Source organism: Antechinus flavipes, chromosome 2 (genome assembly GCF_016432865.1).
Source record: "Antechinus flavipes isolate AdamAnt ecotype Samford, QLD, Australia chromosome 2, AdamAnt_v2, whole genome shotgun sequence".
In the NCBI taxonomy this organism is placed as follows: Eukaryota; Metazoa; Chordata; class Mammalia; order Dasyuromorphia; family Dasyuridae; genus Antechinus; species Antechinus flavipes.
In genome coordinates, this window is record NC_067399.1 from 361,719,583 (window position 1) to 361,745,622 (window position 26,040).

General features: G+C 32.3%; 1 protein-coding gene across 4 annotated transcripts in view; it reads right to left on the reverse strand.

The window, feature by feature from the left end:
• The window catches only part of SEC24A (SEC24 homolog A, COPII coat complex component), a 92,734-nt gene that overhangs the window by 41,717 nt on the left and 24,977 nt on the right, over positions 1–26,040 (reverse strand). For 2 of the 4 annotated variants that reach the window (XM_051978178.1, XM_051978175.1), the window contains exons 4-6: positions 19,224–19,724; positions 5,815–5,979; positions 4,046–4,120 (exon numbers count right to left, since the gene is read on the reverse strand). In XM_051978178.1, the coding sequence (XP_051834138.1) occupies positions 4,046–4,120; positions 5,815–5,979; positions 19,224–19,724 (741 nt within the window). Of the gene's footprint in view, positions 1–4,045; positions 4,121–5,814; positions 5,980–19,223; positions 19,725–24,985; positions 25,053–26,040 lie in introns of those variants that run through there. The other 2 variants (XM_051978177.1, XM_051978176.1) reach the window with 2 other exon arrangements.

Genomic DNA, 26,040 nt, shown 5'->3' on the forward strand with positions numbered 1-26,040 from the left:
CTAATCCACCTACTATCGCTACTCATCTCCATTTAACTTTTCACCTCTCTAGGTTTAAGGAAGTAGGGCAGGACTTTCAGTGGTACTGAAATATAGTGAAGGATAAATTCAATACTGCTACTTTCCCATTCCTGTTCTATCTTCTCACCTTCCTGAGAAGTTGATTCCATCTCTGTGATGTCTAAGACAAACTGAATCTACTTTGTCTCTAAAGGGAAACAACAGGAATTTTAATTTCCGCATTTCCTAAAGTTGTTAACATAAAGATATCTGGAAAACTTCAAAGGGTAGTATGCTCACTTTGTTATTTTTTACATTTTGATTTATTTTTATTACATTTGAAGTTTTAAATTGTCTCCTTACCTTCTTTCCTCCCTGTACTAAAGGATACCATTTCACATTTGTAAAACATTTTATTATTATACTCATTTCTACTTCTCAGTTCTTTTTCTGGAAGTGGATAGCATCTTCCTTCACAGGTTCTTTGCAGTTGATGAGTATTTTATAATACTCAGTAATTTACAATTATTCTCTGAACAATATTGCTATTACTGCAGACAATATACTCATAATTTTGCTTATTTCACTCATCATTTGATCTAAATTCCTTCCATGTTTTTTACTAAAATCAACCTGCTCATCATTTCTTATAGCACAGTAGTATTCCATCACAATCATATACCACAACTTATTCCCCAACTAATAGACATCCCCTCAATTTCCAGTTCTATGGCCTCACAAAGTTCTTTTTCTTTTTCCCTAATCACCTTGGAAAACAGACCTTAATAGTAATATTGCTGGGGTCATAACAGTTATGACAGTTTCCTAATTCTTTGATCATAATTCCAGATTGCTTTTCAAAATGGTTAGATCAGTTCATAGTTCTACCAGTATGTTCACTTAAGAACAGAAACATGAAAAGAAATCAATTTATTCTGGGGGGAGAAAAACCAAAGCAACAGTGTAAAGAAAAGCAAGTGTCTTAATTCCCAGATTTCATGGTCAAAAAAGAAGGGGGACAGGATACAAAATAAACCCACATAAGTCATCAGCATATCACTAACAAAACCCAACAGTTAGAGTTACAAAGAGAAATTCCATTTAAGGTAACTATTGATTGTATAAAATATTTAGGAATCTATCTGCCAAGGGAAAATCAGAAACTTTATGAGCAAAACTACAAAACACTTTCCACACAAATTAAGTCTGATCTAACCAACTAGAAAAATATTAAATGCTCTTGGATTGGGCGAGCAAATATAATAAAGATGACAATACTACCTAAACTAATCTACTTATTTAGCGTTATACCAATCAGACTCCCAAAATACTATTTTGATGACCTAGAAAAAATAACAACAAAGTTCATATGGAAAAACAAAAGGTCAAGAATTTCAAGGGAATTAATGAAAAAAAAAATCAAATGAAGGGGCCTAGCTGTACCAGATGTAAAATTATATTATAAAGCAGCATTATAAAGCATTACTAAAACCATCTGGTATTGGCTAAGAAATAGACTATTTGATCAATGTAATAGGTTAGGTTCAAAGGACAAAACAGCTAATAACTTTAATAATCTAGTGTTTGACAAACCCAAAGACCCCAGTTTCTGAGATAAGAATGCATTATTTGACAAAAATTTCTGGGAAAATTGGAAATTAGTATGGCAGAAACTAGGCATTGACTCACACTTAACACCATACACCAAGATAAGGTCAAAATGGGTTCATGACCTAGGCATAAAGAATGAGATTATAAATAAACTGGAAGAGCATAAGATAGTTTACCTCTCAGACCTGTGGAAGAGGGAGGAGTTTATGACCAAAGAAGAACTAGAGATCACTATTGATCACAAAATAGAAAATTTTGATTATATCAAATTGAAAAGTTTTTGTACAAACAAAACAAATGCAGACAAGATTAGAAGGGAAACAATAAACTGGGAAAATATCTTCGCAGTCAAAGGTTCTGATAAAGACCTCATTTACAAAATATATAGAGAACTGACTCTAATTTATAAGAAATCAAGCCATTCTCCAATTGATAAATGGTCAAAGAATATAAACAGACAATTCTCAGACAAAGAAATTAAAACTACTTATAGCCATATAAAAATATACTCCAAATCATTATTAATCAGAGAAATGCAAATTAAGACAACTCTGAGATACCACTACACACCTGTCAGATTGGCTAGAATGACAGGGAAAGATAATACGGAATGTTGGAGGGGATGTGGGAAAACTGGGACACTCATACATTGTTGGTGGAATTGTGAACACATCCAGCCATTCTGGAGAGCAATTTGGAACTATGCTCAAAAAGTTATCAAACTGCGCATACCCTTTGATCCAGCAGTGTTTCTACTGGGCTTATACCCCAAAGAGATACTAAATAAGGGAAAGGGACCTGTATGTGCCAAAATGTTTGTGGCAGCCCTGTTTGTAGTGCCTAGAAGCTGGAAAATAAATGGATGTCCATCAATTGGAGAATGGTTGAGTAAATTGTGGTATATGAACGTTATGGATTATTGTTCTGTAAGAAATGACCAGCAGGATGAATACAGAGAAGACTGGCGAGACTTACATGAACTGATGCTAAGGAAATGAGCAGAACCAGGAGATCATTATATACCTCAACAATGATACTGTTTGAGGATGTATTCTGATGAAAGTGGATCTCTTCAATAAAGAGAGCTAATTCAGTTTCAATTGATGAAGGATGGACAGAAGCAACCCAAAGAAAGAACATGGGGAAATTAATATAAACTGCTTGCATTTTTGTTTTTCTTCCTGAGTTATTTATATCTTCTGAATCCAATTCTCCCTGTGCAACAAGAGAACTGTTTGGTTCTGCATACATATATTGTATCTAGGATATATTGTAACCTATTTAACATGTAAAGGACTACTTGCCATCTGAGGGAGAGAGTGGAGGGAGTGAGGGGAAAAATCGGAACAGAAGTGAATTCAAGGGATAATGCTGTAAAAAATTACCCTGGCATGGGTTCTGCAAATAAAAAGTTATTTAAAAAAAAAAATTACATTTCTCTTAAAAAAAAAAAAGGGAAGGGGGAGTCAATCCAAACTATGAACTATCCTTAGGAGAATTTACCTCCTTCCCTCCTACCCTCCTATTGCTCCTTCTGTTTACTTCTTCCTCCATTTCCAAAGTTTCAGTTTCCTGAACAATTGGAGTTCAAGCCACAGACCAAAGAATTACCAATTCTAGCTTAGGAACAAAAGAAGAATATTTGTTCTTACTTTCATAAAAGCAAGGAAAAAAATTAGTTCCCTCTGACTTTGAAGGATACACAGACACAGACACACAGACACACAGACACACAGACACACAGACACACAGACACACACACACACACCCTTTCTTGGGAATCTCTAGAATATTTTTAAAGGGGTCCTAAATTGAAATTTTAAATAAATTCCTCCCATTAGAACTTCATTTTTTAAAGCATTTTAATATAGTTCTATATTCCAAGTGTATTATAGATTAAATAGGCTTTTCTTAGACTAGTCTAAGAACCACCAACCACCATTTATAACATTATTTCTATGAAAAAAATGAATGAGTAAAAAACCACTTATTAAGCATTTACACATGCAAAGCACTGGAGATACAAGTATAAAAGCAAAGACCATTTTGCCCTCATAGAACTTACATTCTTTTATTTTAAAAATTTTTTTATTTAGTATTTTATTTTCCTGAGTCACATGTAAAAACAATTTTTAACATTCATTTTTAAAATGTTGAGTTCCTCTCATTTCTTCTTTACTGAGAAGGCAAGTATATGTATAGTCACGGAAAACATTTCGGAGCTTACATTCAATAGGGGAGACAATACATATAGGGACGTATGGATCAGGAAAGGACACAGGCTTTCAGCTCAATATACTCAATATACTCAAAATGGTTATGGCTAGTTGGAGACAATTTGTACAAATTGTACATTCAACTGATTTTCACACAATTTACTAAGTTTTCATTCAAGACAAGTTTTTATAGTAGGCAAACTTAAATAGAACCTTACCCATGAAGCCACCTCCTTCAATTGCATCATAACTGTTCTCAACCACAGAACCATTACTGGCAGTTGACATATCACCTAGGAAAAAAATTCACTGAAATCACTGAGGCTCAAAATCAAGAATGACTTTTCACAGTTTTTCCAAGATTTGAACTATCAACTAAAATATAAGAATGAAATAGTTTTGGTAAAAGAATTATGTCATAGATTATATAACCTTATCATCTACTAAAATATGAAATTTTAACATCATTACAGATAAAAGAACTGAACATATAGCAAATATATTAAGAAACTGATGTAATTTATATACTGGAGTTCTGACATTATGTAGCTAATTCTTCATTGAAAGAAAATTAAGTTCTCTGAAAGCAGAATTCAGTTTGCTCAGAATATATACTGGTCTAATTCTTAGGCTCTTAAAGAACTACACCAACAACTCTCAAAGAGTTTCAAGAAAATGTGTCATCAAAATTAATAAATAATATTTGATGAAGAAAACAAAATAATAAAAAGATGAACCTAAATAAGTTACTGAAATTCAAGGTACAAAAAACTGAGAGATCATCCCTTTCAGAACTACAAAACACTGAGTACAACTCCCTCATTTTACAAATTATGGAAACAGGCAAAGAAAAGTTAAAATTAACTGCAGTTAGGTTTTATTGAAATTTTTTCTCTCTTTTCTTTTTGGAAATACAAATGAAATAAAAAAGACTGCATTAGTAAAAATAAAAACAATAATACAGTAATACCCTAAAAAGTCGTCTTGAGTCACTGCAACATGGAAGTGGCTATAAACTTAGGCTGTAAAACATACATGGTCTTAGTATGGATTTGTTTTGCCTGATCATGCTTATTTGTTAAAAGGGTTTATTTCTTTTTTTTGATGAGGGTTAGAGGGAAAGGTTACAATCATAAGGTAGCAATGAGGCTGCCAAAAGAAAAAATTAAAAAAGAGTCAATAAACATTTTTTAAAGTGTGCAGAGAACAAAAGGAAATCCAGAAGTAACAATAGCTAAGTAGGGTAAATTTTTTATTTATATATTTTTATTAAAGCTTTTTATTTTTCAAAACATAGATAGATAGATAATTCTGTAACATTAGCCCTTGCATAACCTGGTGTTCCAGTGTCCCTCCCCCTTCTCCCACCCCACTCCTCTAGATGGCAAGTCCAATATATGTTAAACATCTTGCTGTACAAGAAAAATCAAATCAAACCAGAAAAGAAAATGATGAAGAAAATAAAATGCAAGCAAATAACAAGAAAAAGAGTGAGAATGCTATGCTGTGAACCACACTCAGTTCCTACAGTCTTTTCTCTGGGTGTAGATGGCTTTTTTGATTACAAGACCATTAGAACTGGTTCGAATCATCTCATTGTTGGAGAGCGCCATGTATATTAGAATTGACCATCATGTAATAATGCTGTTGCCATGTACAATGATCTCCTAGTTTTGCTCATTTTAAGCAGGGTAACTTTGAAAGCAATGTATTTCCCTCCAGTAATTCTAGACAAGTTGCATTAATAGTTGAAATAGTAGAAAATGTATTAATAAACTGTCAATTAAAAAAATTGAAATAAATTCATCCTTATAAATGAGAAAATGTGAGAGAACACTGTCAATTAAAGAAGTCTAAAAAAGCATAAATTTCTATTATTAGTCCATAAAAATTTCACAAACTTGTTAACTATAAGATTAAAGTACTAGAAAGATACTTCAGGACTTGATTTTTTTTTTTTAAATTATTTCTGTTTTGACTTGCTTACCTTCTTGGTTCACAGTGGAGATAACCTGTGGTTGGGGTGGAACACTGTTTGATATTTTTCTCTGTGGATCCAAAGGTGGGCCTCCAGATGGAGGGGGTCCAATTGGAGCTCGAGTTGGTTGGAAAATTGTAGGTAAAGGCTGATTTGTTGGTGGAGATATAGAACCTATGGAAATACAGTGTTTTTTTTTTCATACCACTTGTAAAAAAAATTACAAATCAAAAGGAATATTTTTCTTTTATGAAATCTGAAACTATTTTTTCTCTCCAAATTTCAAGTAGTAACAAATTTACAGGAATATAATTCTCTACATTGAAGATCAACTTGATCACTATTCTTGAAAATTTTATTACACTCTTAAGCATTTGAAGTATGTCCTATCTTACAATTCAGAATGAAATATAGGTAGTCAGTATAGTCAATTTTTATGTACCTATGTAGTTTAATCTATTTTCAGTTATAATGAACAATTCTCTGAACTTTATCAAGACTCTGCTTAATATTTATGGTAGAAATCAACATTGAACTGATATTTTGCTAATGGAGAAAAAAGCTTATCAAACTATTTCAATTCAGTTTAGAGTCAACAACATTCTATGTAAAACTTCTAAGATGTAATATTGTTTTATTTAATAAAAAATGTTTTTCTTATAAACTAAAACAGACCTGTGAATTTGCATATTTTAATTTGTCATTTTCCCTTAGTCATTAAAGGAAGTTAACTTATGATATAGAGCATATTTAAATGGTTTTATTCTAGTCTATAATTCTCTAATAATTTGAAAAAAAAGTTTTCTACACCTTAAGAAAGACTGAATACAGATAAAATATATATGAATCTTCTTTCATTGTCACTGGGGACAAGATGAAGAGATTTAAATTAAATCGATTTAAAGATGCTTATGTAAACAGATTCAAAGAGATCCACTTCATGGTTTAACATAAATACATGTTATGTTAAAAAGAGATCCAAAGATCCAATTCATAGATCAACAAACATCTAGATGAAGATTTTCATTACTATCTCTCTCATGGGTTTTGCCCCTGTCCATTGTTTTTACAAATGATTTGCATGAAGGTATACTTTATCAAATATGAGGATGACATAAAGCAGAGTATAATAGCTAACAGTTTGGAAAACGGGATTGATATCCAAATATGATAAATTAAATAAAATCTTAAGCTTGGGTTCAAATCAATTGCGTAAGTACTGAATTAGAGAGCTATAATTGGCATATTGTCATATGCCTGTAAAGTTATAGGAAGGAAGATGGGTAGGGAAGTGAGGAAGTAGTAATAGTAATAGTGACTACTCTTTCCCTCCCCCCCTACCATTGCTGGGGGAAAAAAAGGAAAGAGTTTAAATAAGATTTTTTAAAATACAAAAAGGAAGCAGAAAGAAGTTCAGAAACATAAACGGTATGGCTTGGGAACTACAATGTTAATTTTATTAAAAGTTGTGGTTTTTTTTTAATTAAATCATATGTAGGAGATTTGTGATTTCATATACAGCATTCTTTTTCTATTCTTTATATATGGAAATTATCATTTTATAAAATTCATAAAAAATAAAAATTTTAATAAAATGGAAAAGAAAAAAACCAAGGCCTTTTAGAAGAATCTATGTTGAATAATCAACATGACATGAGAACCCAAGGAATCACATTATGTTTTGCCTAGTCAAAGTATACAGAGTATGCATCATATTTTAGGAAGGACTAATAATTAGTATATCTAGAGTTACCAAGACAGTGAGATATCAGAAAGGAGCACTCTAAAAAGCCGAAGGTATTTAGCCTGGAGAACTGCAGAAATGGAGAATATAATAACTGACTAAACATTTAAATGGTTGTCATATGAAAGAAGGATTTAATTTTTTCCTTTGGTCTCAACATATAAGCACAACATGTACATGATTAGAGCTGTTCAAAAATTAAAAGGGCTACCAGAGAAGATAGCTAAGATCTTCAAGTGGAAGCTGAAGGTCAAACTACTGAAAAGGATGGATTCTAGTTCAGGTACAAATTACTACTTCTGCAATTACTTTCACCTTTGAGATTTTATGGTTTTATGAAATTGGTATCAATATTTCACTAACTTGTGATCTGTGTCAAAGTTGCACTCTTCTTTTATTTTAAGAGTAAATAGCAATTGGTAAAGTGAAAAATGGGACTTAAGAACCAAGATCTGGAGAGCAAATTAGGGGTACAATCTAAACTAAATTCAGTAATATAACCTGAGAGGAGAGAAAATAAAAGAAATAGAACTATTTTGTTTCCTCAGCGTTCAAAGTTGATAAGAGAAACATGGCTTTAGTTTGTACTGGTCATAGAAGCAAAGGTAGATTTAGGTGATATTATAGATGAATGTAAATTCCTGATCATTTTTTAAGCTGAGTCAATCTGAATTGAATAATAAGTCAGAGACAGTTCATTTGCAATTCAACTTGCAATATATACTGTGCATATTTACATTTTCACATGTGGTAGAAAACAGATTGTGTGCCCTAAACAATTGAGCAATTATTGTATTAAAATCATGATGTAGAAAAAGGTCTATTAAAGACTATGGAAGCCATCTTGTGGCTTGCTTACATAGAGAAATAACAATAAAATTCAATCAAAAAGTCCAAAACAAAAAACCCCAATATTTTAGTTCCAGGCGAGATATTCTGTGGCAGCTTTGTGACCTCAGGAAAATCACTTTTCTCCTTTGTAAAATAAAGGTAGAAAATGAGAATGTATGATTTTAAGATTCTCTTTTATGATCAGTTACTCTGATATAAAGAATCTTCTTAAAAACAAAACTAAGAAAATAATGCACCCTTCAACTCCTTCTCTAACAAGTCATTAGGAGATGTATAGAGGGAGAGCAATTATATTATTCATTATTTAGCAACCTGGATGGCTCAAATAGATTTGACTTTTTTCCCTATCATTGACAATCAATAGTTTATCTAGTATATGTAGATCAGAAATCTTTTCTAATTCATAATGTCTGTATAATTAAATTCAAAAATTCTATGTAAGAAATAATAAGAGTAAATTATTAGAATAAGGTAACCAAAGTATTCATATTAAAAATCTTTCAGTATGTCTATTTAACTCTAGGAAATACTCAGAAACTACAAGAGATTAATACAAAACATTATTTCATTATTGAAAATGAAATAGCTACTACTAAAAAGATTAATCGGTCTTATTATCAAAAGCTAGGCCAGACAAAGCTTACTTTCATTTAGTTCTTTTATCTGTTAAGAGCACCTACATTGTTATCTTTGGCAATACAAATAAAAAGAACAAAAGGGCAAGTTCCATAACCAACTCAGCAAAGATTCCTTGAACAATAACTTGAGATGCACCTGATTGATCATAAAAATGAAAAAACTTACCCACTTAATATAGAGGACACACACTAATTAACATCCAGCATAGTAGAAAATGCCCTAGTTTTTATTCAAAAGATCTCCTTTCAAACTTGGTTCTGTCATTTTCTACATTTGTGACTTTGGGCAAATCATTTAAATTTTCTGGTCCTCAGTTTCATCTGTAAAAATGAGAGCTAAATTTCTAAGCTCCTTTTGAACTCTAAATTCCTATAATCTATTTATAGCAATGGCAGAATTCTAATACATTTTTAATGTAATGTGATAATTTTTTTCAACGTCCATGTTGAAAAACCAAGATATAGGACATTCACAACTTAAATTTTGTCTACTGATAGTAACTTGACTCATTATGGGGTGGAAGTGACCTTGAATGCACAAGAGTGATGACAGTTAATACTAATTAGGAAAGGCTTCAAGTAGAGGCATGATAAAAAAATTTACATGTATCATGGACTAGACTTGCTAAATTTCAAGAGGATAGGCTAATCAACGGGCAGATAGGATGATTAATTTTATTAGTCAAAAAAATTTCTCAAAAGCTAGATAGAAGTGGCAAAAAGACTCAAATTTGTACTGCTGAGACTACCCACACCTATTTCTGAATATCTGATTCAGTAGCTTAAGTTTAGAAAAAGAATATTCTATATCTTCTAGTTTTAAAGACCAGAAGTTCATAGAGTAACATAAAAAGTACACCACAGAGGGCAATGTTGAAAAAGGGGAGTTCAAAGAAAAATGGGAACAGAAAGAGTATATAACAAATTTTTTCAGTGAAACCAATTAAGTGTCTTAGGAATATTAGTAATATGGAGGGAAAAAAGAACTTTTAAAAAAGGATATTTTTTAAGTATATGAAACATATTCCAAAAGGAATCTCTTTATTATATTTGCTTGCCCAATCCAAGAGCATTTAATATTTTTCCAGTTGGTTAGATCAGACTTAATTTGTGTGGAAAGTGTTTTGTAGTTTTGCTCATAAAGTTTCTGATTTTCCCTTGGCAGATAAGATTCCTAAATATTTTATACAATCAGTAGTTACTTTAAATGGAATTTTCCAAAAGGAATCTCATAAAAATTTTTAAATGGAGTAACTTAACAGAGCTGATCCATCTATTCCTGGTAATCACCCTCACCTATCTCTCCTCCTTTTACTGCTAAGCTCCTTGGGAAGACTCAACTTTGCCAAATGATTTCTGACCAGAGGGAAAAGGACTCATGTGCAAAAATGTTTATAGTTCTTTTTGTAATGGCAAGGAACTGAAAATTGAGTGGATGCCCAACAATTGGAGAATGGCTGAATAAGTTTTGTCACATGAATGTAATGGAGTATTATTGTTCTATAAAAAATGATGAGCAGGCTGATTTCAGAAAAGCCTGGAAAGACTTACATGAATTGATGCTGAGTGAAGTGAGCAGAACCAGAACATTATACACAGTAACAGAAGATTATGCGATGATCAACTGTGATAGATTTAGCTCTTCTCAGCAACAGAATTGGGATAGAAAATGCCATCCACATCCAGAGAAAAAAGAATGAAGCCTGAATGTGGATTGAAGTATATAGCATTTTTACTTTTTAATTTTTGGTTGTCTACTTTTTGTCTTTTTTTCCCCTTTTGGTCTGATTTTTCTTGTATAACAAATATGGAAATACATTTAGGATTGTTGTACATGTGTAACCTATGTCAGGTTGCTTGCTGTCTTGGGGGGTGGGGAGGGAGGCAAAATCTGGAACACAATCCTATTGAAATCAATTTCGAAAACTATCTTTATATATATTTATATGTATAACATGTATATTATATGTATTTATATGTATATGTATATATATTAAAAATAGCATTCTATTGGAAAGAAAAAATTAGAAAATACACATGTATATTCATATATGGTAGTTTGGCAATCACTAAATAAATGCAAACTTTTAACAAAAACAAAACAAAAAAAGAGAATGATTTCTGACCTCATCATTCAACTGAAACAGATCTTTACAAAGTTACCAATGATCTCTGAATTGCCGATTCTGATAGCTTTTTCTCAGTCTTCATTTCTTGACCTCTTTGGAGCCTCTGATACCATTTGATAAACCCTTGTCTTCTTTAGATACTCTCCTCTTTACATTTTGTTACACTGCTCCTTTACTAGTTTTCTTTCTCCCTGTGATTATTCTTTCTCAGGTTCCTTTGCTGGATCTATGTGCTGGCCACACCTGCTAACTATGTATTTCCCCAGATCTTTACCCCAGACCTTCTTCTATACTAATTCACTAATTGATCTCATCACTAATTAGTCTAATCAACTCTAATGAATTCATCGATCACATCTATGCAGATGATACTCAGATCTGTTTGAAATCTCCTAACCTCTTTCCTGATCTCCAACTGTCACAAGCAGATATCTCAAAGATATGTTAAAACACAACACATCCAAACATCTTGTCCCCCCCCAAGCCTTCCTCTAACTTCTTATACCTGTAAATGAATATCAGTTATCATAATTCAGATGCCTTCCACATCTCATTTTCTTTCATCTGTATAACCAATTAATATTAGCAAAAACAAAAAAGCAATCGTTTTTATCTTTGTTACATCTCTAATATATGTTTCTCCCCTAAAACTGCTCACCATCAATGCAACTCCTCATTACCTCATAACTAGACTACTGAAATAGTCTTTTCATTGGTCTTCCTGCCTCAAATCTCTCTCCACTTCAATATGTCCCCTAGACTCAAAACATCTGTTCCTTCCTTATTCATAGATCTGAATGTGAAAATTCTCTCCCTTCTCCCCCCCAATTTGACAAGTTTCAATAGTTCCTTTTAAATTCTAAGATCAAATGTAAAATACTGTTTGGCTTTTAAAATCTTTCATAACCTAATTTCTTTTAACCTTTCCAGTCATACATTCTACACTTCCCCACATACTTCGATATCCAATGATACAAGCTTCCTGTTGCTCCTCAAAGACACTCCATCTCCCAACTTCATGTATTTTACTGGCTGATCTGTGGAACTTTCCTCTTCTTTATCTCCTCCTCCTGCCTTGACTTCTTGCAAGTCTCACCTAAAATTGTATCTTCTGCAAGAAGCTTTTCTTTATTCTTTTTAATTTTAGCATCTTCCCTCTGAGATCAAAGACAATTTATTATATGCATACACACAGACATATATATATATTATTTGTACGTAGTTGTTTGCATGTTGTCTCATTTCATTTGCCTCTGAGATGTTTGGGAGCAGTTTTGTTTTGGTTTTTTCTTAGTATCCCCAATACTTCACATAGTGCCTGATACATAGTTGGCATTTAATAAATATCTGAGGACAGATTTAGCAATTCCTCCAGCTCCCTTCTTTTACTGCTTAAGTATATTCATTGGGCTTACAAATGAATCAGAATGTATTATTCTGAATCACAGAATTTTAGAAAAAGATCAAAACATTTTAGAAAAAGATCTTGGAGGGTCATTTAGGCAGCTAGTTAGTGAGAGGCTAGGACTGGAATGAGGAAACCTAAATTCAAATCCAGCTTTAGCTACTTAAAAGCTATGTGATGTGTGGCACTGAGCAAGTTACTTAATCTCTGTTTGCCTCAGATTCAATTGTAAAATGGGGATAATAGTACCTACCTCACACGGTTATTTCTAAAAAGCATTTAGAACAGTTCTTGATATGGTATCGTAGGAAATATAAGTGCTTATTCCTTCCTTCCATCCTGTCCAACCCATCAGGTAATTAAATTATTATTAGTAGTAGTGAAAAATCAAAGAGGAACAAAACAAGTAGGATAAAAGTAGTCCATGGGAGATTTCTGATACTTGACAGCAGCTAGCCTCTGGAAATCAAGAATTTTAAAACTATAATTTAGAGGTCCATTTTGACACATTATTTAGATATAGATAGAGATATGGATACTTGTCACACATCATTACTGATAATTCAAATGAAATTTAAGACAAATTCCTTTATTCCTGACTCAATTTGTAATTACAATTAAATTAATTTAGCTTAAAATACTTTTCAGAATACAATTACTAATGAACACTAATTATTTAAACTACAAGAAACTACTTTTTTAAAAAAAGAAACTGTCAAAGTCAGCAACTGATGAAAAGTTTTTTGAATTTAATTTCATCCCAGAACAAATTTACTTGACTTGTTGAAGACAGCCTAATAAAAGGTTGATTTTGTTTCTGAAAATATATTAAGCTAAAGAAGAAAAATATTCTTAAAAATGATTGTCAATGAAAGCAATCCATACAATTTCAGTGGTACTTCTATTAGCATGTCATTTCCATTTTAAACCAGTGCGTTAAAATATCAACACTAGCATGCTTTTTAAAAAACCAACCCTCAGTTGCCTTATGCAGTGATATGAACATATACTAATAGGTCCTATAACACAATACAAAGTGAAAAGTTCAAAGTTCATTTGAAGAATACCATATAATAAATGTTTTTGGGCCACAACAACAAATGAAAATCACTATCACATATTAGTCGTCGTTTTGACTTATCTCTATGGAAGAAGTATCCATGACAATAAAGTCAGAGGTCTCCGACAATGGAAATTTTAGTAATAACAGAAACTTTAAAATACCATGAGGCTACACATCTAAATATTGCATGTAGAAGTTTCTGAGAAATGGCTATCATGTGATTTAGCAGTATGAAATGAAGAGAAAGGAACCATTACTTCAATGTTTGAAATATTTGATAGGAGAGAGTCTATGAACTTTGTTTTTCTAAAAAAATTTTTTTTCACTAACTGTATTTCTTTATACTCATGTTCCTTTATAACCTTTAGTATCATATTATATTATTTTATGCATTTAAAAACATTCTGGAAAAGGGTCTATAAATTTCACCACGCTCCAAAGGATCCCAAAATCCACTGAAATAGTTAACCCCATGTATAGTCCAATGTCCCTCCAAGAACAAAAAATATAACCTCTTTGATTTAATAACCTTTAAGAGTTAGTATAGGTAAAAAAAATTGCATCATTCTGTTATCAAATTGAGTCTCTCCAAAACTTACTAAGATTGATCATCAGACAAAAGTTGAACAATCTGCCACTATGCCCTTACTAAAAACATTTCCAGCTCTACCAGATCTTTTCTGAATGGTCTTCAAGAGTCCAGAGACTCCTGTCATGACAGCAAGGTATCAGAGGAAGAATTATTAAAGATAACACAATTCAATAAATTAAAACTTTTTAGTTTTTTTTCATTTTTTAATGAAAACCAGGTATCTTAAACTTTTTCCACTTGTGACCCCTCCTTGACCAAGAAATTTTTATGCGATTCCAAATACACATATATAAAATAGGCATACAAGCCAAACGTTTACTGATAACATATCACAATTTCACAACTTCCACATTTAGTTATACAACCCCATATGGGTTTAAAGTCCACAGTTTAAGAAGTTTTGTTTTATAAGAAAAATTCTGCTCTTACCAATAATTAAACTTACAATTATTTTTCCATCCAATCTATTACTTTAAACAAAATATTTGGTCTACCTAGACATAGTATTTTCATCAATTTTCAGAAGCTGAGGATAAAGCAACGGCACTAAAAAAATAAAACTAGCACAGAACAAAAAAAAAGTATTGTTCTTGTATACAGAAAATAATGATGGTGCTCCATTAGAACTTTGCTCTAATAGAAGAGAGGAACTAGGCACTTATTGTAGCTTTTTAAAATAATGAAATAAAAAGACATGAATTTCTATTTGTATGAGAAGTGGAGTGCAAAAAATCATTAATCCTTTCAACTTAACTACCCCAAACTAATTTTGTTTGAACATGCTAATAATTTATTTTCTCAAGGCAGACCAGTACATGATGAAGAGTTGAAAGGCATTTGAAATGTAACAGACTGATTTATCATTGGTATTTTTAAGATACAATGTTTCAAGACTAAAATGAGGCTAACAATTGTAAATAGCCCATGTTTGCCCCCTCCAGCAGAAATCACTCATGCTAATGCTCATTTCAAAGTAACATTAATGTATTAGAGCTGCACAATTCCTCCTTCCTTTAACACTTTTCAGAAAACACTTGAGAAACTGTCCCTTAGCTGTCAGCCATCAGACAAGGGTTACAGGCAGGAAGGCACTGCTCTGCTTGCCTGTTCTCGTGTTTAGATAAGAATAGTGGAAGCATAGTTAACAAGTCCTTTCTCCCACATTCAAAATGGATCCTCACTTAGGAAGACATAGAGTAAGAATTTGGGTGTCCAAGAACAAGAATTTTGTGGAAATCAAATATCATGAGGAAAAAACCTCATTTTAGAGAAGATAATATTTTAAATTCCAACAACCATTTAAAGAACTATTTTATTCACTTCATCTTTCCCCTGTTCTTACATATGTTAGTGTGAATGTAAATTTTACCTACTATTCATTTATAACTGCTGAGCATCTACAAAGTGTCAATACAACAAATTTTTTTCCCATTGTTATTTTAGGTCTGTTCCCATTCAAACTATCCATTATAATCTGTATTAAATAACATTCGCCTGCTTATAAAGTTTTAATAACTTACCTGTTTCCTACTGGAATTGCTCCCCAAAACAATAAACATCCTTCACAGTCTTGCCCTAATTTACCTTTCAGCTATATCTTCCATTACTTTTCATTATATATTCTAAACAAACTGGATTACTGTTGTCCTTTTTAAACACAATTCAATGCTTCTTACCTTCATAAATTCTACTCATATTGTTTTCCCTCTCTGGAATGTTTGGCAAAAATGCCAAATCTTCTATGAAGATTTTAATGCTATGCCTAAATAGAAGTAATACCTGCCTCCCCTGAGCTGCACAGTTAATTTTTAATTATCTTAATGCAAAAAACACAAATAGCCACCCTTAAGGGTGAAATGTAAATGGCTTCTCTCTTAAAATATTATAAGCTCCATGAGATGATAATTCTATATCTTATACATCTTTTATTTCTGATGTAACATAGTGGATAACATACAATAAGTGCTAAGTATATGTTTCTTCATGAATTCCATCTTTCTTATTTCCAAAATATAACACAGCAGGGCAATTAGTTATTGCAGGGCATGGAAGTCAGGAAGAAGGTTCAGATTCTATTTTTGACACTCACTGGCTATTAAACCTAGGATAACTCATTTAACTTCTTTGAGTCTCAATTTCAAATAATAAGTTCTCAAATAATGTAGGCCCTCTGTTAGAGGGCTATCACTATGAGATTCAAACCTATAGCAGTTTTTTAAGTGGTAGCTATTATTTTTCTGAAACATGAAGAAAGCTTCAAGTGGGAACAAAATATAAAAGGATGAAAAGATCTACTTCAACACATTCAGCCCCCAAATAAAAGGGAAAATGAGGTGATCTTAGATAAAATTCAGGAAATAAATGTTAGTAACTGAAATCCTTTGTCTAAAGTTATTAGAAATAATCCACAACTTTAGCAAAGTTGCAGGATACAAAATAAACCCACATAAATCATCAGCATTCTTATATATCACTAACAAAATCCAACAGTCAGAGTTACAAAGAGAAATTACATTTAAAGTAACTACTGATAGTATAAAATATTTAGGAATCTATCTGCCAAGGGAAAATCAGAAACTTTATGAGCAAAACTACAAAACACTTTCCACACAAATTAAGTCTGATCTAACCAATTGGAAAAATATTAAATGTTTTTGGATCGGGTGAGCAAATATAATAAAGATGACACTACTTAAATTAATCTATTTGTTTCGTGCTATACCAATCAGACTCCCAAAAAACAATTTTAATGATATAGAAAAAATAACAACAAAATTCATATGGAAAAACAAAAGGTCAAGAATTTCAAGGGAATTAATGAAAAAAAAATCAAATGAAGGTGGCTTAGCTGTACCAGATCTAAAATTATATGATAGAGCAACAGTTACCAAAACCATTTGGTATTGGCTAAGGAATAGATTAGTTGATCAGTGGAATAGGTTGGGTTCAAAGGACATAACAGTCAATAACTATAGCAACCTAGTGGTTTGACAAACCCAAAGACGCCAGCTTTTGAGATAAGAACTTACTGTTTGACAAAAATTGCTGGGAAAATTGGAAACTAGTATGGCAGAAACTAGGCATCGACCCACATTTAACACCATACACCAAGATAAGGTCAAAATGGGTTCATGACTTAGGCATAAAGAATGAAATTATAAATAAATAAACAAACAAATAAACCAACAAATAAATAAATAAATTAGAGGAACACAGGATAGTTTACCTCTCAGACCTGTGGAAGGGGAAAGAATTTATGACCAAAGAAGAACTAGAGATCATTACTGATCACAAAATAGAAAATTTTGATTATATCAAATTGAAAAGTTTTTGTACAAACAAAACTAATGCAGACAAGATTAGAAGGGAAGCAATAAACTGGGAAAATATTTTACAGTCAAAGGTTCTGATAAAGGACTCATTTCCAAAATATAGAGAATTGACTCTAGTTTATAAGAAATCAAGTCATTCTCCAATTGATAAATGGTCAAAGGATATGAACAGACAATTCTCAGACAAAGAAATTGAAACTATTTATAGACATATGAAAAGATGCTCCAAGTCATTATTAATCAGAGAAATGCAAATTAAGACAACTCTGAGATATCACTACATACTTATCAGACTGGCTAGAATGACAGGGAAAGATAATGCGGAATGATGGAGGGGATGTGGGAAAACAGGGACACTCATACATTGTTGGTGGAATTGTGAATACATCCAACCATTCTGGAGAGCAATTTGAAACATTGCTCAAAAAGTTATCAAACTGTGCATGCCCTTTGATCCAGCAGTGTTACTACTGGGCTTATATCCCAAAAAAATCATAAAGAAGGGAAAGGGATCTGAATGTGCACGAATGTTTGTGGCAGCCCTCTTTGTAGTGGCCAGAAACTGGAAACTGAATGGATGCCCATCAATTGGAAAATGGCTGAATAAATTGTGGTATATGAATATTATGGAATATTATTGTTCAGTAAGAAATGACCAACAGGAGGATTTCAAAACGGCCTGGAGAGACTTACACAAACTGATGCTGAGTGAAATGAGCAGGGCCAGGAGATCATTATATACTTCAACAACAATACTATATGATGATCAATTCTGATGGACCTGGCCATCCTCAGCAATGAAATGAACCAAAAATCAGTTCCAATGGAGCACTAATGAACTGAACCAGCTATGCCCAGCGAAAGAACTCTGGGAGATGACTAAGAACCATTACACTGAATTTCCAATCCCTATATTTTTGCACACCTGCATTTCTGAGTTCCTTCGCAGGCTAATTGTACAATATTTCACAGTCTGATTCTTTTTGTACAGCAAAATAACGGTTTGGTCATGTATACTTATTGTGTATCTAATTTATATTTTAATATATTTAACATCTACTGGTCATCCTACTATCTTGGGGAGGAGGTGGGGGGAAGGAGGGGAAAAATTGGAACAAGAGGTTTGGTAATTGTCAATGCTGTAAAGTTACCCATACATATGACCTGTAAATAAAAAGCTATTAAAATTAAAAAAAAAAAAAAAAAAAAGAAATCCTTTGTCTAACTCACTGCCTTAAAGACAAAATAAAACAAAACAAAAAAGAAAAAACTAGGCATTGTTCTCAATGTCCTTGAAATGATAAAAATGAAGGGAAAAGGCAAAAGAAAATGCCAACTTCACCAAAAATTCAAAATTAGGCCTATTCTAGCAAAAGCATTTTAAGGATATGTTAAAATCAGAAAAACAATATGGATTAAAAATACCCTAGAGAGAAAAAAGGTATTGCAATTAACTGTTTAGTAGAATTTTCTCAATTACTTGATGTAAATTGGTCCTTCAGGTAATTTTTTGACTATCACTCACTAATATGAAAAACAATTATGTACAATTTTTTGCAAATTTTTTTAAGAATAAGAATTTGACTTTTCTCTCTAGGTTATTTTTAATCCTAAGAATAATAGTTTCACTTTTAAAAAGCCCAAATGCTTCTATAAGAACTACCTGTTTTCATGTAGTTGTTTTGAAGTGAAGGAGCTCCAAGAGAAGTACACTGATTATTTCTTGACAGATTTGTATTTCCTGATAAAGATGGTTGAGTTGATACAGGAACAAAATGATTTATTTTTGATCCTACTTGTGGGTGACCATAATGCCAGTTTGAAGATAATGAGGGGTTAGGTCCATAAAGAAAGCTATCAGAAGATGCTGGTATAGCACCTGGGGTTTGAGATGAAGGCGGTGATGACATTCGGGAAAGAGGGATAGTATTCTGCAAAGGTGTCACTGGATTAGGTTCCAAGGGAAGTCTACTGAGAGTCTGCCCAGGTCTCTGATAACTATTTAATGAAGAAACAGCCTGAGAATCACCATAATTAGATAGTCCGGAGGCTGGATTCAAAGGAGTCTTTGTTGGTATCTGATGAGGATAAGATTCTGGAAACGGAGAACTGTATCCTTGGCTCACCAAAACTTGTGAATGCATCAATGTGTTTTGCACAGGACCTTCAAATAAGAAAAAAAGAAAAAAAATCAAATGTACATTTTTGTAAAAAAAAGATAGTTTTCATGTTTTAATAAAGCTTTTTTATAAAAATGAAAGAAACAAACTTCAATATAATAAAATAATTTTAATATCCCCAAAATCTCAACACTTATAAACTGAATATTATGAAAATTTGTAAAGGGTTTTTTTTAAAATTTTAAATAAACATATTTATGTCAGTTTGGATATAGGCCTTGAAACTGCTTCTCTGAAAATATATTCCCAATAATGAAGATATTTCATTTATCCATCTACAACTATGTTTTACAGTTCAAGAATTGAAGAAAAGATAATTTCAGATAACAGCTTTTTAGTCTCTAATTGGAAGGAAATTACAAAAGGCAAAAATATACTACCTCTTAGTTACATAGTTATCGAACTCAAATTTAAATGCAATGAGATATTTTGATTATGAAACATTATTTGGGCTGCTCACAAGATTTTTTTTTTGCTTATTTCTGGTTGGGCACATTATCTAAATAGAAGTGACTCCTGAATTGCCCAGAAGAGGAATAGTCATAAAATTCATGCACTAATACATATCATTCTCACAAAAAAAAAGGACAGCTAATCATCAACACCCCAAAGTACTTTACACACATGTCTAATATTTGGCTCTTAAACCCACAGTAAATTAGAAGTAAGTCAGCAAGGGAAAAGGAAATGGTATTTATATAGCACTAAAAGGAGAAACTATGAAGTACAAAATGACTTATCGTAAGGGACTAAAACAAGAAAAATATAACCAGCTTTAAATTTTCTTTGAAAATCTGGAATGCTGGGCTAATCTGTTTTTCCTCTATTCTTTAAACATTTTTTGATATAGGAATGGAATTTATACTTTATTGGGATAGGATTTTTTTTCCTCATATACTATATCCCAAATACTCTATAGCTAAGAAGCAGACAGGTAGTACCCGCTGTGGCCAGTTATAAACACAGACTAATATCAATTTAAATCTGGTCTCAGATACTTGTGTGATCCTGAGCAAGTCACTTAACTTTTGCCTCAGTTTCTTCAGCTATATATAATCATTATAGCACCTACCTTGGAGTTGATGTGATAATCAAATGAGAATTTTTAAGCACTTTATAAAACCTAAAGTACTCAAAAATGCTAGTTATTGCTACATTTAAATCATATAGTCATTCATTCATATTCTACAGTAATCTTTCTGTGCATGAGTGGCAACTTCAGTTCTATATCTTCACTTCAAATAAAAAGGATTAAGTTTTAATAACAATTTTAATGATAAAATTATATTCTAGGAACTAGTGACAGATCCATGAAGTACAAAAATAGAAAGTAAATATTGTAGAAAGGAAAATTAAAGAATGTCAATAAAATAGGAAGATGAGTAAGAAAGAAGGGATGATGGTTTCTGAATAAAAGTTGTAATTTAAGGATAAATAATTTTTGGCATTTTTGAAAATAAGGATGATTGTGCCATTTATATGAGACATTAACCTATTTAGCACAATGCAAGGGTCAACTTTTATTCATTTCATGTGTTGGTCCTAATTACTTCCAACTCTTAAAAGAGATGATAGAAGTTCCATAGAATGATATAAATAAGCACTCTACATTTTAACACAAGCAAATATATTTAGACCATAAAGAGTAGCAGCTTTATTGTTGAGAAAACCCTTTGAATGACCAAAAAAAAAAAAAAAAAAAAGGGAAAAAAGAATACAACAAATTAGTGAGAATTAAGATCGAAATCAAATAAAAAAATTATGCAGGCTAAGTTGATCAAGATTTAAATAATCAACTCATAATATCTTCAGTTATACAAAAAAGGATCTCATATTAATAGAAGAGCCGTCCTAACAACCCTCATTAACTTGTTCAAATGTTCAACAGAGTAGCAGTGATGTCATTCAATAGTGTTTAATTCTAACAGGTCAAAAAGAAATTAAGAAATCTTATAATTGGAATTTAGAAGGTATATATGCATGTAGCTGTTTACTCAAATAAAACCTTTCTAGATAACTTATGGATAATCTCTGTTATTTCAAAACAATATAGGTTGTTTTTTTAAAAGTAGGGAAGACTAGTACAGTAGAAAGGACAATGTCCCAGTAGAAAGGACAGTGTCCTGGGAGTCCTATGTCTCATGTCTGATCCACTGGGCACCTCAGCTTTCTCCACCTTCAAAGTATCTGCACCATTTGCTCACTATAAAGATACACAGACAGACAAACAGACACACAGAAACACACACACATTCTTAGAAATATGGAGTTTTTACTAATTCTTGGCTTGGCTAGTAAATGCTTAAGATTTAGAAGTGAACAAAACTGATGTCAAAGTAAAACCGATCCATTTTTTCCTTATCTAAAAAAAGACCTTTTCTGCAGTATGGTTAGAAACCTTCACTCACAAAAGAAACTATTGTTTTCACTGTCACGTGAGAGAGTTAGGCACTAAAATGATCCTATATATTTCAATTATAATCTCATGAAAGCTTATACTTCCATTCCACTCTAACATCATCTAAAAAATTATTTTGAAATAATTATGGTTATAGTTTTGTAATTTTAGAGTTTAAAAATGTTCTAAGAGACTTTTGATTTTTATATCATTGCAATTATAGATTATAAGGCAACAACAAGTTTTTCTATGTGAACTGAAGTCTATCATTCTTGAACCTTAAGATACTAAGTGCCTTTAAATTATTTCAACTTCACTTATGGAAGTTATTAAAAAGCCTGGAGATAAACTCAATTTATATAATCTTTGTTTCCCCCTTAATTTAAAGGAATGAACATATTGTTCAGTTTAGCTCAAGATGCTATTGGCATTCTTTCACTTATTCTTGCTTTGCCTACCCTCTACCCTTGCATACAAAAGGACCATTTGTTTCTGGGGTAAATGTCATAGTATTATTTACAATGTATAAACAAATTGTATAATTATAAAAAAATATATTACAATTATACATTATTACAAATTATGACAAAATTACAGCTATAAGTGAATTCTTCAAATACCATCTTATATTAAAATACTGAATTCCCTTTTAATTTAATATAGAGGTAATGCAAAGTCCAAAAGTAGCATACTAAATCTATTGAATTTTTTCCAAACAATGTATTAAACAGTTCAAATACCAATCAATGATCAACTGGTAAATTAGAAAGGAACTATCAGTTGGCTTCCTCTCAAGTACACAATTTGGCAAGTCACATTTGAAGTCAATTTTGGCAATCCTAAAAATAAGCTATAAAAGTACAAGACATTCCCATTGCAAACGATAAACCTGTTAAACTCATATTACCACATATATACTTCAAGCAGTAGGGTCCCGGAGTTGACTGTAATTATTCTCCAAACTTGATATTACCAACTACCCCAAATTAACAAGGCCCTTTAACATGTCTCAACCTTTTTCCTTTGTCCAAAAGTTAGGCAGTAATGTCTGTAGAGGATTCTTTAGTTAGAATTCTTATCTTCCTTTGATGTTGATTTTCATAGCAACTAGTGTGCCCTTAACAATATTTTCTTAAGTTTCTAAGATTAATTTGCTTAATCTATCAGCAAGTACTAAGAACTCCCTAAGTTCTAGGCATTATGCTCTGGGTATACAAGTACAAAGAATAAAACACTAGTAGGGGAACAAGTTTACTTCCCAATTTAATGGCCAATAAGTATAAATAAAAATGGGATAAATATAAAGTGAAAAAATAAAAAAACAAATAAAGCTGTAAAATACAAGTTAGTTTGGAAGGGAGAGTATTAGCAGTTGTGAGGTCAGGATAAGGAAATGCTTTAAGTACTAAAGTGATTTCAGGGTCTGCAAAAGATGGTGGTGCTGAAGTATATTCCAGGTATAGGAGATGGTAACTCCAAACTCCAAAGGCCATCTCCAAGTTGAAGAAGAGTCAGAAGTCCAAATGGGACTGATCTAGGAGAGGAGAAGGGAGAATAATGTCCAATGAAGCTCTATAGACTGAAGCCAGGTTATGTAAGATTTGAAAGCTAAGCAGAAATGAATGTGAACTATTTGATTTTTGATTTTCTTCCTGAGTTATTTTTACCTTCTGAATCCAATTCTCCCTGTGCAGCGGGAGAACTGTTCGGTTCTGCAAATATGTATTGTATCTAGGATATACTTGCAACATATTTAACATATATAGGACTGCTTGCCATCTTGGGGGGGGGGGGGGGGGGGAAAACGAAACATAAGTGATTGCAAGGAATAATGCTATGTAAAAATTATCCTGGCATGGATTCTGTCAATACAAAGTTATTATTAAATAAAATTAAATTTAAAAAAAAAAAAAAAAAGACTGGCTATGTAATGAGGGGTGGAGATTCACTTAATGGAGAATGGGGAGGGGCTTGTGCTTCAGAATAGGAAATAAAATACTGTCTTTGGAGTTTCATTCTTGCAAAAATGTAAAATAAATCTTTCTTACATTCAAAAAAAAAAAAAAAAGAAAGCTAAGCAGAGAGATTTCTACTTGATCCAAGAAATAATAAGAAGCCAGTGGAATTGACTGATTATAAGAGTCTCTTATGGACAGTTCTGCACTTAAGAAAAAAATTTTTGCATCAAAGTGCAGGATGGTAAGAGGAGTGACTTATAGCAGGTTGACCAATTAGCATCTGTTGCAATAATCTAGGTAAGGGGTAATACAAAAAAAGCTTTAACTATGGTGATATGTGAATTAGAAAGGAAGTCAGATATAAAAGATATTATGAAGATAAAAATGCCAAGATTTGGCATAGTCAATATAAAATTACCATTCTTCCAATCATCCAGGTTCATAAACCTTGTATTATTTTGGACTTACCTCTCCCTAATTCCACATCAGAAGAGGATGGATGGTTAACAGTGTCAAATAGAGGAAATAGATTCAGTTTTACAACAGAGAAAAGACCTTCAGATATGGTAATTAAGAAAACATCGGTAACTTTAAAAGCAATTCAGAAAGTAAGCTCCAGGACCTCTAGGAACTTTCATTTTTGTCTCAGTATCTCACAGTGCTCTAAAACATAAGAGCATAAAATTACTAAGGATTAGATTCAAAGTGTGAAACCCTTTAAATCTCTCAAAGCCCCAGGCAATTACGACAAGTTGCACATCTTCTTGGATAAAATTTCCATAATTGAAGTTCAATATACAAATGAAATAACTGGAACCATAGATATCTCCTCCTCTACTAAGAAACAAGCATAACCTAGCAGAATGCCTTAGAGATAGGAGGCACTTACATATTTATTTTAACTGAACTGAAAAAATCCACAACTGAAGTTTATTCACTAGACAAATTGAAGCCTTTCTTGACCAGTTTCTTCTTCCAAAACGATCTCAAAAGTTTCTTCCATATTATTGTTCTGTAAGGAATGACCAGCAGGATGAATACAGAGGGGACTGGCAAGACTTACATGAACTGATGTTAAGTGAAATGAGCAGAACCAGGAGATCATTATATACCTCAACAACAATACTGTTTGAGGATGTATTCTGATGGAAGTGGATCTCTTCGATAGAGAGCTAATTCAGTTTCAATTGATCAAGGATGGACAGAAGCAGCTACACTCAAAGAAAGAACACTGGGAAATGAATATTAACTGCTCGCATTTTTGTTTTTCTTCCCAGGTTATTTATACCTTCTGAATCCAATTCTCCCTGTGCAACAAGAGAACTGTTCGGTTCTGCACACATATATTGTATCTAGGATATACTGTAACCTATTTAACATGTAAAGGACTACTTGCCATCTGAGGGAGAGGGTGGAGGGAGGGAGGAGAAAAATCGGAACAGATGTGAGTACAAGGGATAATGCTGTAAAAAATTAGCCTGGCATGGGTTCTGTCAATAAAAAGTTATTTAAAAAAAAAAAAAAACTGTTCTTGCACCTTGAAATATAACACTTAGGATGAAAAAAAAAAGGTTTCTTCCAAGAGTTAATCCAATAATGCTATTAATTCTAGTCAAGTCTTTAAAAGAAGTATAAACACGATTTGCCTCGACTATTTATTACCCAATGAGTTTCTTAAAGAAAAGCTACAAGAGATCGGTAAGCAAATTTTTCATTCCACCTAAATTTGCAATTATCTGAGGAAAGCGCTAACTAGGGGTAGGGGTGGGAATCAGAGATAGCTTCTCAGAGTTGGAGTCCCCGGAAGTAAAGCTTAGAAGATAATGATTCTGAGACTCGCCCCAAGATAGGACACATTTCAGACTCAGATGGGAATTGGGGTGGGAGTAGAGAGGCGGTGCTTTTGGGAATAAAAGGGTTCGTTAGAAGCGATGTCTGCCCCGA